The sequence below is a fragment of the Pterocles gutturalis genome, unplaced genomic scaffold, assembly GCF_000699245.1.
Source record: "Pterocles gutturalis isolate BGI_N339 unplaced genomic scaffold, ASM69924v1 scaffold36965, whole genome shotgun sequence".
Classification (NCBI taxonomy): domain Eukaryota; kingdom Metazoa; phylum Chordata; class Aves; order Pterocliformes; family Pteroclidae; genus Pterocles; species Pterocles gutturalis.
The window spans coordinates 31,828-50,571 of NW_010139500.1; the positions used below are offsets into that span (position 1 = coordinate 31,828).

The 18,744-nt window shown below is 39.6% G+C and overlaps 1 protein-coding gene across 1 annotated transcript in view; it reads left to right on the top strand.

Annotated features, from left to right (window-relative positions):
* Nucleotides 1-18,744, top strand: part of PITPNC1 (phosphatidylinositol transfer protein, cytoplasmic 1) — a 43,929-nt gene that overhangs the window by 7,103 nt on the left and 18,082 nt on the right. The window contains exon 4 of the mRNA XM_010083353.1: nucleotides 8,924-8,995. Within this exon, the coding sequence (XP_010081655.1) occupies nucleotides 8,924-8,995 (72 nt within the window). The remainder of the gene's footprint in view (nucleotides 1-8,923; nucleotides 8,996-18,744) is intronic.

An 18,744-nucleotide genomic window follows, 5' to 3' on the forward strand; every position in this document is an offset into this window, starting at 1 on the left:
ATTGAGAGGGAGGAAGTAGAAAAAATACATTCGAAGCTAAAGCCAAAGGAAGTCATCCAGATTTGGGGGTACTATTTAAAGAACAAGATACTCCTGTAACATTCAAGCCCTTGTTTTAGTGGCTGGAGCATTACTTAAGAACTGTATGTGAGAGAGTCTCTTTAACTTAGAACAGTTCCTTTGGCTTTGATTTTGTAATTAAAAACCTGACAAGATATCTTGCTAAAATAAATATTTAATTCTTATTTTTAAGTTCCTTTAATATTGTCATCAGGTTGCTGTGAAGCTCATAAAGTTGGGATACAGTATTTGGGATACAGCTGAAAGGGAGCCCCGTAGTAGTAACTCCTAGGGATTCTGGATTTCAGGACTTGGATACTGTTGAGTGCCTCCTGCCAAGGTACCTGTGCTGTTGGGGAACGGGTGTTGCTAGCTGCTGGCTTTGAGAAAGAATTCCTTTGCTAGTCACAGGCTGGAGCCTTTTTCACTTGGAGGATGGAGGAAAGATGCCTTGCAGCTCTCAACAAACCCTTATGCGCCAGCTTATCACAGTGTTTGCAAATATGTATCTTTAGTGTGAAATATTTATGCTATTCTTAGATATGTGGACAGCAATGCCTGACCTTTCAGAAGGCATTCTTATTTTCCTTTCTGAGGTTGTCCAACGAGATTAGAAATAATTAACTAGAAAGCAAACCTGTCTCTATTGCAAACCAAATGGGAAAGGTTTGCACAGAACTCAGTCTCTTTACCTGCATCAGGATATTGTTAGACAGTAAGCAGCCCAGAGCAAATACCCATTTGACCTGTTCTGGTGACAGCTGAGATTCCGGACAAGAAGGGAGAAGCCTCAAGCAAACAAACAATCAAACCACAAACGTATGGTGACTCAACCATGGTACAAAAAATTAATAAGATCAAAGTACACTGAAAATGAGCCTAACAAAGTTTAGCTATCAAGTAGGAGTACAAAGAGGTTAGGAAAAATACAAACAGAATTTAAGCAAACTCTTCTGACTTTGAAGGTGTAGCTCAGGTCTTTACCAGGGATAATTTCAAATAGTTTTGCTGTCTGATCTGGGCAGTTCTGGTGTTGTTAGCAATATTTCAATTTGGGGGCTGAAATTTAAAAACAGCTGGATAGTTTTTTATGTGTAATCTATGGCCAATTGTTAGTTTCACAATTATAAGAACATAAAGAAAGATTAAAATGTGCATGTTTTACTGTCTGCAAGGAGGAAGAGCATTCTTTCAACCTGCCAATGTCTCCAGTTAATTTAGGAATAGGATATAAATTCAGAATATTTATGAAAAGCAGTTATGGAGCAGAAAGCAGGAGATGACGATTCCTTTGATCACAAAGACACTAATTCTTCTACAGCAAATGACTGAGGCAAATAAAATTATTTAATCTGCTATGTGTCAAGGCCCCAGAGTGATCGTTGCTAAACGTTCCATTATTGACCTGCTGGTTTCTGATTACTTTTGAGAACAGGCATCTTATGTGCTTCATTTAGTGAGCTGCCGGTTTATCCATGAAGTAAATTATCTGGAAGGAATGTTTTTGTAATTGTTATTTTTATAATAAGATGACTTGAGAAGGAAAATAAGTTGTTTCAGATAAACACTGCAAGGAATCTCTAGAGTTTTTTTCCTGTGTTCTCTTTATCTGATTACCAGTGCTTGAAATGTGGATGGAACCCATCAGTCTTCAGTGCACAAACTTTCCTGCACCTCGAGTACACAAAGAGTCTGCATCAGTAATACAGCAGAATCTGTATTGCAGGATTGGAGCCTAATACAAAGTTACTACCAAAATTCCTCCCTTCTCACGCCCCAACTTAGAAGATAGGCTAACTGGTGACATTGGTAAAATACAGCTTTGGTTCCTTTAGAGACTCTAGCAAAAGGAAGGACCTCTGTAGTATTTAAAAGAAACAAATATTCTATTTTTCAAAAGCTCCAAACCTGTATTCTCATTTAATAGCTTGATCCTATTGAAACAGGGTAAGTCAAAGTGCCTGAGAGAATTCCTTTTTCCAATACTGGCTTGTTATAGAGCAATCCAAACCCCTCTCTGATCCATGGCACTGTCATTTTTCACCTGTGCGCGCTGCTTCTCCCTTCCCTTCTTCCTCACTGAACAGGTTACTGTTCCCATGTGTCAGAGAAGGAGATCCTAAGGGAAGGCAAAGCCAGAGATAAGGGCTGAGTTTCATAGTGGTTGGAGGCAACTTGTTAGTCAACAAGATTAAAATCTTTTAATCTTCAAGTTATTGTATGTAATACAAACAAATAGTGGTTTTCCTTCTGAGCTTGTTTAACTTGAGAGTTTATCTCCCTTGCTTATTTTCCAGCCCTTTTTTTGCATTGTTCTTACTCTTTCCGCTTGACCACACTTTTTCTGCTCTTTGCCACCTTCCTGTGCTTATCTTGCTTTCCAAATTCTCCTCCCTCTCATTGAGTCACATCTTCCAAACCCTGCCATCACCCTGCCCAGCCCCTTCCTTCTATTCTCTTTGGACTTTGTCATCCTGATTGATGCTAGCTTGTGTGGTAAGCAACCTGTACCACATGCAGTGCTGTCCATAGTATGCTGAAGGTAATCAATATCATAGTGGCTATTTTCAAAAAAACTTTGTGTATTCCATTTAAGAAAGTATATTTATTCTTTCTGTAAATAGCTGAAGAAAATATTGCAATTTGAAGTATACCAGAGAGACATCACTATATTATCTTCACATATCTTCTTGCATACAAACTGTAGAGACGACATCTTCTTTATCCATACCCACACGTGATTTTGAGTTTTCTCCCGCATCCAGGTCTCTCTGTTCTGTCCTCGCCATTGTCCAGAGGCACTGGCAATCTCCTGCGTTACCTCTCTCCTCCCATTCCATCCATCCTTCTTGTTTATAGATGCCCCTGCTGCTCTGGGGCTGGTGTGTGTGTCTCTGCCTGTTTTCCGTCCTTGCCCCTGGCTGTGTGGGACATTCCCTCCTGCCCCAGTGAGTGTGGGAACCTTCCACTGCCCCGTAGTCCCCACTTTGCCTGTTAAGGAGAAGTAGGGACTCCAGTTGTCTTTCCCAGGTTTTTGATCTCCATTAAAAAAAAAAAAAAAAAAAAAGGTGTTACCCACTGACTACCAAAACAGTGCCCAAAAATTTTTAATTCAAAGGATGTGGTATCTAGAAGTTACCCTATTAAAAAACCCCTAATTTTGCTTAGCCAGTGTCATCTCATTGTAGCAGTTACTGTGTTCTTTAGCTCCAGACTCCACGGAGATTACTTTGTAAAGGATCCAGTTCCACCTGTGTTGCCAAAACAATGTGTATGTGACCATAATAAAAGAATCACCAGCCTGGAAAGTGGTGGGAGATCAGAGAGAACGTTTCCATGCACTGTCTGCCTCTCCAGGCTTTTATGTTAAGATTTAGGGGGATATGCTGCTGCTGCTTGAAAAGAAAAAAAAAAAAAAAAAAAAAAAAAAAAAAAAAAAAAAGGAAAAAAAAAAAGTGGGATTAATTTTTACTGTACAAAAATAACTCCCAAGGATTGTAGATTAATATTCACAAGGAGCAGGAGAAATGCCATGATGAGGTCTCTAGCAGTTCTTTGAACATTCTGCAGAAAGAAACCAAATGGAAAATGAAAGGAGCTAAAACAGTGTGGATGGAACAGCACGGGCTTGTACACGGCAGGTGACAGGGGTGAAGAAACCTTTCCTGGTTACCCTCTGTCCAGCGTATTTACTGGCAACTACAGTAACTCCTTCAGCCACCTCGGCTGTCATCGCCATGCAAAGGTTATTTTTACAGTTCCTCTCCATCAAATGACTGTAAAACACCATCTGTGCCTGACTGTCTCTTTAAGACTTTGGCAAGTGTTTTGGCATACTTAGGTTCTACCCTGTTCTTGTAAGTGTTGCTTATTGCCATGGCAACACTAATCAATCATCGAGCTAAAAATAGGCCTTTCCTTTTTCAAGAGGTTATCTGTAGTGAATTGAAAATGCAACTGTGGTCTGTGTTTTCCATACGCTGCCTGCGTTTTGCTTTATTTTAATCTGGAAATACCCATGCTTGTGTGTGGTAATTACTATTCCAGACTCTGGTTATTTCACTGGTTACTCTCTGGAGCTTTCAACCTCCCTGGTTCTTCCAAAAAGGCTGCCAAATATAGAAAGTTTAAAACAAACAAACAAACACCCCAGAATATTCTCCTTATTTGAGTGTCTTAGATGTGCCGGATTATAACAAATTTTTAAGGCGTTTATAACACATCTAAAAAATCTGCAGGTGACAATATAAGATGCCTCCTTGGAGCTTTACACAAAGAAACCTTGAAGACACTACCACTCTGAAGACTTTGTCCTATTATGTAGCATTTAAGTCTAATTTAAAGTTAAAGATTCGATTTGCCACTGGTTTTTCAGAAAGGAACCTTGCAAGCTGTAGGATAGTGAAATGGAAAATTGGAAGCAGTGCCCTGTGCATTCCTGTGTGTGCTCAGTGTATCGATCGGCTGCCAGGTTTGCGCTGGAGGAACACACACCCTGGGGGAGGCAGAGCAGAAAGGGAGTGGTGCTTTGAAAAAAAAAAAAAAAAATCTACCAAGAGGTTTATTACCTAGCGTTCACTCCCAAGTTTGAGTCTGACTGTTGCATAACACTTTTAATCCCTGGCTAAGTAAATACACAGCCACTTAAGGAGGGAGGAAAAAAACCCAACAACTTTTTCATGATGAATAATAGTCTTTTGAATGATGCATAAACAGTTTTCTGGTTCTGCCAGATCCCTCTGCCAATTAGTCAGAGTGCAGCTGATGAATCATGAGACACATTCTGTGAAATGTTCAAAAATTTGGACCCTGCTAAGTGTTCCTGAAAGCCAGAGAGACCCCCCACAGCTGCTAAGGCAGTGGTTGCCAGTCAGTGGAGTTTCTGAGATATATATTTGCCACGGAGTACTTGTTGGTGGATTTTAGTTTTCATTTGGGGTAAATTCATGTCACTATTTATAATCTCAAATTAGATTGTTATAGTCCTCGCCTTTACACTAAATACACAGGAAGATTGACTTTTGATAGCTTCGTGCAGAAAATGACTTTCTGCTCTCTAATGAGGTGGCTTGAGGTAAATGGCACTTGTAATTCTTCTTGTATAATACTCCCAAGATCCTTCATGTTTTCTTATTGCTTCTTTTTTGTTTTGTTTTGTTTTTTTAAATATGAGACTAGAAGATCTCTCTTTTTTTTAACTCGAGTTTAGATTCTGGGTCACAGGAAACAGCAACTAGATTCAAGCAGTGGCTTGCTGAGCTGCTACAGGCAGCGTAACGCAGCCGTAGGTTCAGCATGTGAAATGGCTGCATTTCAAAGTGTCGTGATCTGACTCACTGCTGGTAAACTCTAGACAGTGGTAGAAATCAGTAGATATTTTCTGATAGCAAGGTAGAAGGGAAATCTGGCATTTGGCTTTATTCAAAATTTCCTTTAAAGCTGTAGCTATGCTTCAAATCAACAGCACAAAGTTTTTTCCTATTTTGCAATTTTATTCTCCACACTGTGACCTAAAAGCGATTCTTTCGATAAAGAAAAATGTTTTTGAGTATTGAAAAATGTACTCCATCCAACAACTGCTAAATTTCTATACTTAGATCATAAGCAAAGGTACTTTAATTGGAAGCAGGGATAAGGAGCTGCTTTGGTAAGGGTGTTAGCCTTGTGTTAGCTGTGAGTGGGAAAGGTGCTATATGGAAGTTCCTTCTGTCCATGGAGTTTTCTGACAATGGGGCTGTGAGAGCAGCACCAAGTCCTGTGGTGGATCCTGCTGCTTCTTAAAAGAGCTGCGAGGGCTGCACTGCTCAGAGCCGTTAAGGTCAGCATTGTCAGAGCAGTTTCCATAGCCACTGAGGTTTCTGACAAACCACCAGACTCAGACTGTACAGCTTAAAAGTTTGTAAGCTCACGAAGCTCTGACCTAGGTACTCAGTCTGCTCAAGCATTATAGACCTGGTGACCACATCACTGATGTCATTCTGTTTTCTGTTTTTGTCAATTACTAGATTTTATTTAGAGGGTGTTAATTTTGTTTAATTGTGAAGCAAAAAGAATTACAGTTTGGTCCTCAGATCAGATACTCCACACAGACTGACTTGTAAGTAAAACATGTCCCAGAGCAGTAACCTTGAAATATGCAGACACAATGCTAGTAAACTGTGTTTTCCTAGTAACTGTTCTAAACAATTAGTGTATTGTAAATAGGATGGCATACATCTCTACCGTTTTTACTGAAAATGTATCTAAAAGCTGTTGTTCAGACCTAAGCACTGGGTCCTCAGTAGTGCAGCACCGGTTCTGCGTTCAGTAAGCAGTGCTAGGAACTGCTGATAGCACACAACGTTCACTGGCAGGCTCCGCTCGTTTCCTCAAGGATGCTTTCCCACAGGACGCCCATAGGCAGAGGTCTGGGTTGTGGTCAGCCAGAGCTCAGTTCACCTGGACAGTGACCCCTGTAGCTACACATCTTTGTAAAATACCAGGCTGCCATATGACATTTTTGAGGTCAATAACCCATGGTTTTTACCACCCTAGCACCAATGTAGTTACCTTCCAAATGCTCTAAAAACTATCCAGTAGGAGATGTCTGTTGTTACGTTATACAATTTTTTTTTAAATCTGCTTTTCATGATTCAAATCCAGTAGTAATTTACTTTTCCACCCTCCATGTTCTCCTGCAAAACCAGAAAACAACTAGAATGTTGGTTTATGCAGTTTGAATGCGAATCCTCTGAGTGACATCAAACGTTGTTGGAGGATATGCAGCCATCCATGTGTCTCCTGGGTCATTCCCTGGTTTTTGTAACATCGCATTTATAACTTTCTTACTCTAGGAACATTTGATTGTAGAATTCTTTTAGTTGACCCTTTAAATTCATCTCTTCTTCCAGCTCACATTAATATAGTTCAAGAATGTTCATTCCACTTTTTGGTTAATTTTGGAGATAAGAATTAGAACATTATGACAAACCTGGGCTTTTTTTTGGTTTTGTTTTTAATCTTCTTTCCCTGTAGTGCCTACTGTTTGCTAAGGCTTTTGTTTGCAGATGCCTTTGGATGTCTGCCAGAATAGGAGCAACATGCTGAGATACATGGTGAAACCTCAGTTGGGAGAATATCTGGATTTTTTTGTGTGTTGTGTTACAAGATCCCCAGTTCTAACAGAATTCTTATAAATATTGTATATTCTCAGCCGGCACTTCCTGAGATGTATGCATAGGAAATGTTTAATTGCCCACAAAGCTGGGTAATAGGAGTTAGCAGATCTGTCATTGAACTTGCCCCATCCTGCACTCCACATACTGCTGATTTTTTTTTTCCTCCCACATATTCACTCAATGAACACGTTGCATAGCTGAGAGCTAGTCACAGCTCAGATTGGACTGAAACTCATAAATGTGCTACTCCACTGAAATCTCTAATAAAAGGCAAAACATTTATTAGATCTGAAGAGAAGCCTGTGCAGTCTGGGCATCTGCAGCACCAGCACGTTACATGGGAGTATTTCACCGTGTTCATTGGAAGCCAGTTTGACCAGAACCCTTCCATGGCACCAGAACCTTACTCTGGCAAACCTCTCACTTGTTTTTCAACAAGGGTTGATTCTAGATGTGCTCATTGAATACTAGATATCCTGTGACTAGAAGATTAAACAGTGGCTTGTTGGGTGATGTCCATGGGATCAGGCATATATTTTCTGCCGTCTCAAAGGAGCTGGCTGCTCATGCCAGTTTGGTTGCCCTACAGCTGACCTTCTGCATCACCTCTTTTCTTAGTCATCAGCCTCTCCCTTAGAAGAGCTCTCCGAATTTTATCAAGTCCGAACTTGGACCAACAGCAATGTGAACACTGAGGCATCATGATGTCCTCGTTGTATAATCTGTACGCACAGCACATTAGACAGTCATAGTCTTGACAAAGACACTTTGCCATGGGGTGTTAGTGATGCATCGTACGAGGAACCGGCACTTCAGTTTCACTGACAGTTCCTGCAAGAAAAGACCTGATGACTAATAGTGAAGATGCTGAACTGGTATCCTTCAGAGCTGGTCAGACAGCTGCTCTGTCTGCCTATCTGAAAAGCTGATTTGAAAGAAGCGCTGTGAAATGCTAAAGAAAAGAGATTTGGAATATTTTTTCCACTGGAATTATGTTGCCTAGTATTATAAATTCTAGTCTTGATAAGCCAACTAAATTGAGCAATCCACAGAAAATACATTTCTTCCCATGTGAAATACAGAAATATTATCTTTAATAGAAAAACATTTGTGCATTCCTAATTTTTCTTGCATTGTTATCTAAAGGTTGATTTGATTTTAGTGTAAAGGATTTTCCACAGCAGCTCATAATCCATCTGAATTTCATGAATAGGAAATTAAGCTAAAATCCATTTCTCACTGAAAATTTAAAAAAGCCCCCACCCATCAAAGCATTGTTGTCCATTTGGTGAGCACCTGCAGATAGTGAAGTGTCCTTGGATTATTTTATGTGGGGGACAGGCTGATCTATGATGACGAATATCTAGTTGCTCTCAAGATCTTAGTGAACTGAATTTATAACAGGACATTGAGGACATTTGTACTCGTAAGCATAGTGAGCATGAAAGCTACTGTATTTAGTTATTCCAGAGTATTTCTACTAATTTATTTATACCTTCATTATAGTGTTCAACTTTCAGATAGAATCTCTACATCCCTCCAGAATCCTAAAAACCTTGGCTTTTATGTTATTTGTACATTTACTCTTTTTCTTGGAGTAATCTGAAAAAAATCAGAAAGCTGATGCCAAACAGGATGTACTGAATGTATCAGCTGATGAAGCAAGGCATATCTTCTATGTCAAACATATTTTTCTTCTATTGCAGTGTTCATTTTTGCCTAAATTCTCCATTCATATAGAGACAAAATATGAGGACAACAAAGGAAGCAATGACAGTGTAAGTATGATGGCTTTTGCAGAATTTTCTTTATTCCTTCTGGTTAATCACATTCTGTATCTGGGGGTTGTAGGTCTGGGTGTCCTGTTCATTAGCAGCTTGACAGTTTGCAGAGTAATTACCTCTAAAGCACCAAGAGATGAAACATTCATATTCACAACTTCCCTTCCACATCTCACGTTCTACCTGTTGCTTCTCTAAACACAACATAATTTACAAATGGGAATTTAGTCCTGATGATCGTTTATGGAGAGGAAAGAAAAGGTTTCTCTTCTTTTCTGGTGTGGTTGTGTTCCACTTGATCTGTTTCACATGATTCTCTCTGAGTGAAGGGGCTGGGATTCACAGGAGCCGTGCGGGAAGAGCAAACAGGAAACTGAACAATGGGCAGAGAGGAGAGATCTCAGTAAACAGCTTGGAGGGAACAATGGCTGGACTGTGGAGGTGATGCTTTTGGCAATCCCTTACCCAAAGTTAAAAAGTTCTCAGAGTTAGAGTGTAGAGATGAAAAGGATAATTAACCATGGCAGATCCTCTAGAGGAAGGGTGGGAGGGAGCAGCCAGCAGCTGCTGCTGGGGAGATGCGCAGGAATAGAGGCAGGAGGTCAGCCAGGCTCTTGCCCTGCCAGGGAGCAAAGCAATCAGACAACTTGTAAGAAAAGAGTGACGTTCGGTAAAGCCAGGCACGTAAAGATTCAACTCTGGAATTAATACACAAATATGTTTAGGTAAGTTTCATTTTGGTATGGTTTAAACAGCTGTTTGTTGCAGGCTTACGGGAAGGAGTTTCTTACAGGCGTGAAATACAGGTTAAAGCGTCTGGAAAATTGATCTGCAACACACAGACCTAATGACGGAGGTTTAAATGCATTCTTGAGAAAGAAGGAGGCAGTAAAGCAGATTTCAAGGGGTCTGAGAAACAGCCTTTTGGTTTCCAGGGCTGTCCCTCTGGCAGCCTTATTAAGGTGAAAGTGTTCTGCTCTCCAGATGGGAGGTGCATTTCCCCAACCGCCTTGGGCCCGCGCGTCAATAAGGCTGACAGCTGCTGCGCTCCTGATGGCAGAATAATTACATGGAAAAGAACAAGGTATAATTTTGAATAATGCTTTTGGCATACAGACACTTTCCCAACGGGAACATGACAGAGATCATGTATTAGCCACAAGATACCAACAACTTTCAGTTACTGTTAGTCTAAGCCAGATCCAGATAACTGAGAGAGGAAAAAAAAAGCAGTGTATTACATTACCAACTCTGTGAGCATTATGTAATTTATGCACTTTTTAATGTTCGCTTCTGCTTTTTGGCAGCACTTTAATTCAGAGCATGCCCACACCTTTGGTTTCGGGAGGGTGCAGACTAATTTTCTGGTACATTATAATGTCGGCAGTGAGAAGACACGTTTTGTACTGATGCCTAACAGAGGGAGAACTGAAGCTATTTAATCACTGAATTTTCAGGTTTTTTCTGTGTGTCAGCTTTGTGGCTAAAATACTATGAATCAAGCCCTGAATAGTACCCAAGCAGTGGATTTAAGATGAAAGTAACACGCAGGTAGGATACTTAGATGATATAAATCAAAGAATTTCTACTCTGTGTGAATCCAGCTCTTCAAATGTAATTTTTTACGGGAGTGCCAGTGGGGTAATATTCTATTACCTTTATACCGAGGTACCGAGTCACAGACTAGGCGAGTATTTACCAAGATTAACAGATTTAATTGACCCTTACTTGAACTGAGGGGGAGAAAGAGAAGCTGAATTAGAGGGCGGCACTCCAGCCCTGATTTCCATGATTTGGTAATTCTGAGAGCTGTGCTATTCACTAGTGGGAACACAATAAACCGGTGGAAGATCTACGGTCTTTGCTGTTGATCCAGTGATATTGATCTGGTCACGCAGACGTGGCTGGTGCAGCGCTGAAATGCTGGAAGGTTAGTAAATACAGAGAGACGTGATTGAGCCTGTGCAGAGACTTCTGTTAAACCAAACACCTCGGAACTAGGACTAAGAGTTTAACTTGTTTCTATTACTCAGTGGGTAGGGTTAAACCTCACTTAAGAAAATGCAAAGTGTATTTCTCCTTCATATCAGACAAGTTTAGATTAAATTTCACTGTTTGCCCACTCAGAAAATGACAGGAAACATAGCACCCATTTCTGTAGATTTCCATAGATATACTATATTTTTCTTCATTGCAACTATCAACCTTGGATGATGAAGAAATAATTAATCCAAAAAATATTTCTGTAAATTTTGCAGTAGTAACACAAAATATACTGAATTATTATTAATACTACAGTAATGAGGGTAATAATGCATGTCTGAATTTAACTAAACCATTTCTAGATACATTTCTTGAGGTCAGACAGGTTTTTTGAAATCTTTGAACTCTGACCTATTCTTAATTTCCACACTGTCTAATACAGTAGATATTGATTGTAAAAAGCAATAATTAGATATAAGGATACTAAAGCTAATTCCATTGATTAGTGGAAGAAAGCAATATAAATGCTCTTGGGTTCCTGTTGTCATTTAGCAGGCTAGTATATAATTACAGTTATTTTATTTAACATGTTGCATTGTCTGGTAAAATTCTACCTAATTATTGTAATATATCTTGATGCAAAAGTCCTCCTGGTTTTTCTTCCCAATTGTCATGCTAGAAGAAACTAGCGGAAGATAATGACATCTGCTCTGGAACATTTTTCTGTGTTTTAGACTTTGTCGTCTTTTTAACGTATTTTAAAGGTGGTTAGAGCACCGTTGTTCCGCTCGGTTAAAGTTTGCACTTGATTTGCACAAATTCAAACATTGCCAGAAAGAATGATGGACAATGGACCCCTTTTTAGATAAACCACTAAGGATGCTTGTGGAGGCGGTAGTAGTGCGGTACCGTGAATCCATCCAGGTGTGAGTTCTAGGGTGCAGCGCAGCTGATTTTGCTGTATCGCATCTAGATGTTCACATGGCAACTCTCTCCTTAGAAAAACAGAATCAGTGTTGGATGAGCATGTTCGTACATCAGATATTGTCACTGCTACCTCGCAGCTTTATCACATCGTTAGTGTTGGAAACTAGACCAGTGAGTCAGGCCATCCGCCGTTTCCTCTTACAGGTCTTTTAAAAAGTAAACTTCTTAGTTTAAAGAGTAGTTTTATTTTTATTATCTTTTAAATTACAAGATGGAAATGACACTCCAGCTGGTATCTGTAAAGTACATGAAGATATTGCTTCCTTGTTCCATCCTTAGCTGCTTACCTAAGTCAGGGTTGCAGCGGGAGGTGCGGGTGCCTACAACAGAGCTTCAGTGAACCCAAGGTATCAAAGTGAATATTAATCACTCGGTGCACACTTTTTTTCCCCATAAGGAAAATTAGCAATTAGGGAAGTTGAATATAGATACACAAAGTCTGTATTTTGAATATTAAAACCATAAGTTAAATACAAGAGAATTCTTGAACTTATCTAATTCATGAAGTGGTCAGAAATCACAGGCAGGAGTGGTGTAAGTTGCTGCTTGTTTGTGAATGAATGATTACTCTGCGGTTTTCATGAGGAGACTTTGTTAACACCTTTTTTATTTGGGCAGATATTGTTCTATTTTAACAGACTACTGATTGGTCAGTATTTCTGTCACAGAAGGCTGACTTTATTCTAAATGGTGCATTGCTCTCCCTTTTCTCCCATCTCATTTCTTACAATTTCAGTGTCCATTACAGACAGACGTGTTGGTTATCTCTAATTCTAGTGGAAAATGCACCAACTTGGGCTTCCTGTTGATTACAACGGACCCACCCCATGGCTGCAGTACAGACTGCAGTTGGCACACGATGATTTTGTGCGTTGCAGTTCCATGTCTGTTCTTGCACGCCACAGTCTAGTCCTGGTGAAAACGTCTAAACAGCAGTGTGCAGCTGCGGGCAGAGGAAAGGTAAAGTGAAGGCAGAGGCTGTCCCAGCAAATCCCTGCATCACAGAGACATTTCCGTTCTCCTGTTTGTTGCAGAAGGATCATGATGTTTGGCTGGTTTTTGTTGGTTTGTTTTGGTTTTTAGTCACAGAATTGATTTCTCTGGATATTTGGGCAGTGAATTTTTGCCATCTGGTATCGTCTGGGGACAGTCAAACAGTACAGTTTGTAAAAATAATCCAATAGTTGTCAGGAATGGAAATTCACTGTGTGTCACAGCGCCTTGCTCTCTGTAGCGTAATGTTTTGCTCTGGAAAACTCAGTGGCTGGAGCTTGGTGATAACATGCAAGATCTTAAAATAGCAGAGTCGTCTTTTCATTAGAGGGCCGTGATGTTTATTAGCCAGAGTAGCATAATTCTTAAGGGTCATGAAGGCGTGGAGTAAAGATTTCGAGGCAGAGTCGTATTTCAAGATGACAAAGTATGGCTGTCATTGGGCACGGTTCGTAAGTGTATGTCTCAGTAATGCTGATAAAGTCATCAGAGCAACAGCACTAATTTTTTGTCAATCAAGAGAAAAATATATTATCACCATGTTTCTTGCCCTTCAAAGATAATATAGTGTTGAAAACGCATGTCTCAGGATGACCATGTGCCAAATGAAAGCAAGAGGTACTTCTGCATTTCGTATAGCGATAAATTAACACCGTTACCATCTGACACATCAATGGCTTGAGCACACTAAAACCAGCCAGCTGCCAGCAGGTGTTTGATAGGCAGCTATGGAAATTGCAGTGCCGTCATTTAAAGTTAGAAAATCCTTTCCTGAGAGCGAGTTCTAATTCTGCAGCCTTACAAACGGCTGAGTATACACTGTTGGATCATCCGTCGTGCTTCATCCTTAGTGTGTATTTCTATAGTGTTGGTTGTGAAATATTTGACAAAAGTAAAATAAATTTTGGGTATGGCCAGATAGGAAGAGAAGCCATTTCTAGTTTTGCTTTTTTTAGGGTGGGGTTTTTTCCCCTATTTTTGTCTCCTGTCTTAGCAACATGGAACTAGGTTGTCACAAATAGCACATGTAAATTAAATGTAAATTCACTGTTTAAGGAAGCTGCCATGAAACACTGATCTCAGCTGAATGGATTCAGCTGTGCCCTGGCTTAGCCTCGCTGCACTGCAGGATGTCATTCTGTAAACTGCCTAAAGGATTGCCTGGCATCAACGCAAAATATGTCAAAATCAAAGCCAGGGTCACTTTTAGGGATGATTTTATTTACACCTGGAATTTTCTGTATGATGGTATTGAGTATCTATCTCTTGTATAATTTGCAATTAAATTCTTGGGCTTTGTGAAGCTTTCCCCCTCCAGTAAGTCTCAAAAAATACAGGCAAGAGAGCCTAGCCTAAAATTCCCTCTGTGTGAAGAGCTCTTCTCCTTTTGTTGAATGTAGCTGCAAATAGTGTGTACCAAGCACATATGGCTATCGCAGAACATAAGATAAGGCCGATACTGACAGAGTGTGAACAAGAAATGTGGTTGTGCCTCTACTTTTTGATTTTTCTAAATGAAGTCTAGAAGTTAATTAGTAAATCTAACACTTGAAAGAGATGTGACTTGAAAAAAACTGATCCTGGTAAATCTTATTGATAGTCTATTATGGTCTTGGAAGCAGAGCTACTTTTACATAATTACATAAAAATGCATTTCTCTGTTCAGAAAGTACAAAGCTAAAGGAGATATTCTATAAGAGATGGAATAATAGAAGCATCATGACATGGAGATAAAAAAGAGCGGAGAGCAAGATGCTGATAAATATGTAACTGCCTTCAGGAGCTCCACTTGCAGCAGACAGTGATATTCCTGTGCTGTCCAGATTTACTGCTCTCAGGGAGAGATTCAACCTTTTTCCGTACAAGAATTGCTCCCAGTTATGTATGTCCACGTTCTTGCAATCTTTGCCCAAGTAAATCTCCAAAGTAAATTAATGGACTTTGGGGGTAACGGAGGTTGGCCCATGGCTTGCAGAGAAGCTACACATCGAATAAAACTCCATAGATGAAGCTCTCAGTAGGTGTTCTTTTACTTTAGACCAAATTTTCCCTCAGAAAACTGCGAGTTAAAGTGGATTAGATGATACCACCTGCAAAAAGATGCTGTAATAATAAACTGGAGACTAGCCGGTGGTTCTGTTGATGGCAATCTAAGGAGATTAGAATCTCAAATTGGAGAGAAGGTTCTGTGCCAGATTTTCCCTTTTTTTAATAGGAAAAAAAAAGAAAAATATTATTCTTGCAGTCCTTACTGCAGTTACACCTCTAACTTTCACACACAATGAAATGTAGATTTAAACCATCCTACAAATGGTGGTTACGTATGTAATCTACTCACAGAAAGTGCTCATCATCATACCAACTGCTCAATACCTGCAAGCTGCATAGTTAGACTGCATTTCAGGGATGAGAAAAAGTACAGAGAACACCCCAAAGCTTCAGTGAAATATCAATATTTGAATTTTAAAAGGAGCATATATGTTGCATATACGCTTGGGGACTCTTCTAGCTGCAGACTGTATTTTTTCAATTTTTTTTGAAGCTCAATGACAATGAATGAATCAATAGAATCGTGAGAAAGGCAGAGATAAATTTAATTTAAAGATATTTTTGTCATGCCGTTCATCTCATAGCCTGCCTATCCCACTAAGATGTCATCTTGTGATGTCCAGCTATTGCAAAGTCAAGATTTACGTTCGTTGGGATGCCTGTGGGCTTTACTGGCAGGGCAGGGAAAACGGGGAGGCAGAGAGGGAAGAACAGCGCTTTCAGGCATAGATATTAACTCAAAGAAGGATTTAATAGAAGAGGAAATTTTATTTATAATAGAAATTCTCATCCCAGTAAATTACGTTTACATGTTTTATATTGACCAATGTAGTAATTTTGGCTGAAGTTTGGAGCTAGGCACAGGTGTCTGATTACTTAGCACATGGGATAATAATCATGTTTGCTACCATATTACCTGCCTGTAATTAATTTAGGAGTGCTCTGCTTTTTTTGGAAAAAAATCTCTTAGCTCTTATCTGCTTCATTTCTCTGCCTGAGCTGCATTTCTCAGCAATGGCTGACGAGCTGGATCTAACATAACAAGTAAGAAAAACATAGAGACCTTCTCTCACCCAGACCCTCACAAGGGACAGAAAAAATAGCTTCCAGAAAAAAACACTCCTGTTTTCAAACTTGTTTGTTTATGGTATAGAATTCTCTATATGGGTTGCCTTATCACTTGCATCTCTAACAATTGACATGTTATTTAACTGTTTCCACAGGAAATTTTATGTCCTGTATGTATGAGTGTTTAAAATGCAGATTCACTGCCTTATTCCAACCTTCTGACCACAAACTCCTTGTATCTAGGCTGGTAAAAAAAAAAACATTTTGCAGTAAAGACAGAGACAAGCAACCTTCCAGCTGGTAATCCCCTGAACACCTTCTTTGCTCTCAATGATAGAAAAAACTGGTCAGAGGAGAGAATCATGTGTTATGGAACACAGCCAAGCCAAACAAGGACAGATTTGACCCCCTGAGTCCTAGCAGTGTAGGCGAGCGAGGAGTTTGCCAGTGTGAACGTAATCAATGGATTCAGCAGCATCTGGCTTCGTACTATTTATATCCAAACCAGGTTAGCTGTGGTGATTGATTAACAAAAGTTACATTTTGGATTAGCTACATCTGAATGAGGTTGAAGCGAGCAGTTTAGCCTGAAGATAGACAAAAAAAGAAGAAAAATGGGAAAGGAACTTGTAGAAAAAAAGATATTAAATTTGTTGTTGACTTACCATTGTCTCGTAACTTGACTTTCTGTTCTGGCTTTGGCTGCAAGGAAAAGAGAAGTCCGTAGCAAAGTATGTGCTAGGGCATGTCCTTGTAGGTCATGAGGAAACCGAAGGAAAGAAATTTAAATACACCAGCACTTATATTTCTGCAGGATCCTGTGTGATCTTTCTTTCCTGAGGCACTGGAATAATCAGCCAGCATTTTTTTGAACATTTTCCCCAAAAGAAACTATTGACAATTGTAAAGATGACCCAGTTAACACCTTTCTTCCCCTTTTTGCCATTTTGTGGGTGAATTAGTCTAAATAATGATGAGTTTTCCTTCCTCTTAGAAACTGGAAGTGTATAAATGTTTGTCTGTTGTAAAAATGCTGTCACAGCCCTGCCCCAAGAAAAACCCAAAACACATGGCAAAAAGGACACTTCAGCCGGAATGTTATTCTTTGTTTTCCATTTGATTGTGTATTTCAATCTCAATTAATTACTTGGCTTCCAAATGTAAAGCCTGTCCAGTTCTTTCCAGTACAATATTTAATATTCTGCCTTTCTACATCGTCTTCTTAAGGATACAGATTGTTCTCCCCATTCATTTTCTGCACATTTGCAAATACAGTTGCACAGATTGGGAGCCGTATGCTTCTTTTTGTGGCCTTTAGTCTCTTCCTTTAAAACTTTTAAATTTCTCTAGTCTCTTTGATCACAAACGCAATAAACCCATCCTCCCGACAGGTTTTAAGACAATCCCAGCTTATGTGGCTAGGAGAGGCAATAAGAGAATTAGTGCTAAGAAAGAAATCACTCTTGTTCTCTAATGACTTCTCGTTTTCTGCTGCTGATAGAATGAGAAGATTAAATCTCTATCTGCAAATCTTGCGAGGACAATCTAAGAAGGGGAGAAGCATAAACAATTAGATAACAACTTCTGCCAGCAAAGAGAGCTGAGAATGTGATCCAACAAACTTCAGGAATGGAGGAAGTGGTCAGAGATAGCCAAAGCAGCAAATTAAGGGACAGCTGAAATGGCTGAAAAAGTCCTTCTGGTTCTGACAGATTGGCAACGGCATCTGTCATCCCCACTTCTATCAAAGCACGTTAAAGAGAGAAAAAGAATTTTAAACCATATTGCTTAGAGGTGCAATATGTGGATGAAGCCTGTGACAGAGCAGGGCACTTTCCTTCAGATAAAATATTGGGTAATGGTCCCAAATTAGGTCCTTGCAAACACGCAGAGATATGCGTGTGCTTAGATTTATTAGGCTTGTGCTTAAACCAGATCCTGATTCAGAGCCTCAGCTGACCTGGGAATGTCCGTTTAAGAGAAATCTCCATTATTTTATTTAAAGCTCAGAGATCATGGTGAAATGCATCTTATTCCAGAAATAGTTCAACTGATTTTATCAAGGGACTGCTCTGTATATCTGAAATTGTTTAGGGAAAAAAAGCAAGCAAAGGAAGCTTATAAAAAGTGGCCTATATTATATATAGAAAACAGTTATTTTAAAAAATTCTAAGAAACAACACTACCGGGGAAAGACCTCTCAGCTCACATTTGTTCAAATAATCAACATAATTTTTTGCAAAACAAGGACTGGAGAAGGAAAACAAGCACACGAATAAAACCACACTGGAGTTTCCCTTTGTTCTGCTCTTCTGCAGTTTCAGACACGTTCACATTTTGTATCCAGTTCAGTAAGCATTCGCTGTTGCCTATTTTACTTCAGTACTGTTAACTACCAGGACAAGTTAAAACTGTAGAGTCAAACTTCAGCTTTTCATTTATTTGAACTGTGATTTCCTGAGCAGTGTTCTCCTTCCCAGCTGGTGCACTTGTTCGTTGTCGTCCATTGCTCACTTTGAACACTATACGTGGGCAGCTGCGTTTCTTTCAGAAATAATAAAGTAGCATAGCATCCTTGCTATTGAATAGTTGCTGGCATTTTTAACTGTTCCTCTAGGATAAAGTGGAATTAAATTAACAGACCATTCGCTACATTTGTTGAAAAA